Genomic DNA, 310 nt, shown 5'->3' on the forward strand with positions numbered 1-310 from the left:
TATATTTCATTATATGCAAATAATGAACTTTAAAATGGAAAAAGTTACGAATTATAAATTAACTTTGATTCAAAGATTCAGTGTGTCACTGTCAATCTTAGTTAATGCATTAGGTATCATAATTTAAAAATAAACGATACAGGATTTTATCATTTAATTTACCGGGAAAATGTTGCAGCCGCTTTATTGTTGAAACAGAATCTGTATCAAATTTTGTGAAGATCATGGTGTACTGTAAAGTTGCTGAAGCAATCTGTATCGTAAAAAGCACTCTATCTATCTATCTATCTATCTATCTATCTATCTATCT

General features: G+C 28.1%; 1 protein-coding gene across 1 annotated transcript in view; it reads left to right on the top strand.

The window, feature by feature from the left end:
- Positions 1-224: 224 nt before the first annotated feature.
- Positions 225-310, top strand: part of LOC107588850 (insulin-like growth factor 2 mRNA-binding protein 2) — a 9,228-nt gene continuing 9,142 nt past the window's right edge. The window contains exon 1 of the mRNA XM_016277091.1: positions 225-260. Within this exon, the coding sequence (XP_016132577.1) occupies positions 225-260 (36 nt within the window). The remainder of the gene's footprint in view (positions 261-310) is intronic.

This window comes from Sinocyclocheilus grahami, unplaced genomic scaffold (assembly GCF_001515645.1).
Source record: "Sinocyclocheilus grahami isolate Dianchi unplaced genomic scaffold, SAMN03320097.WGS_v1.1 scaffold108.1, whole genome shotgun sequence".
Classification (NCBI taxonomy): domain Eukaryota; kingdom Metazoa; phylum Chordata; class Actinopteri; order Cypriniformes; family Cyprinidae; genus Sinocyclocheilus; species Sinocyclocheilus grahami.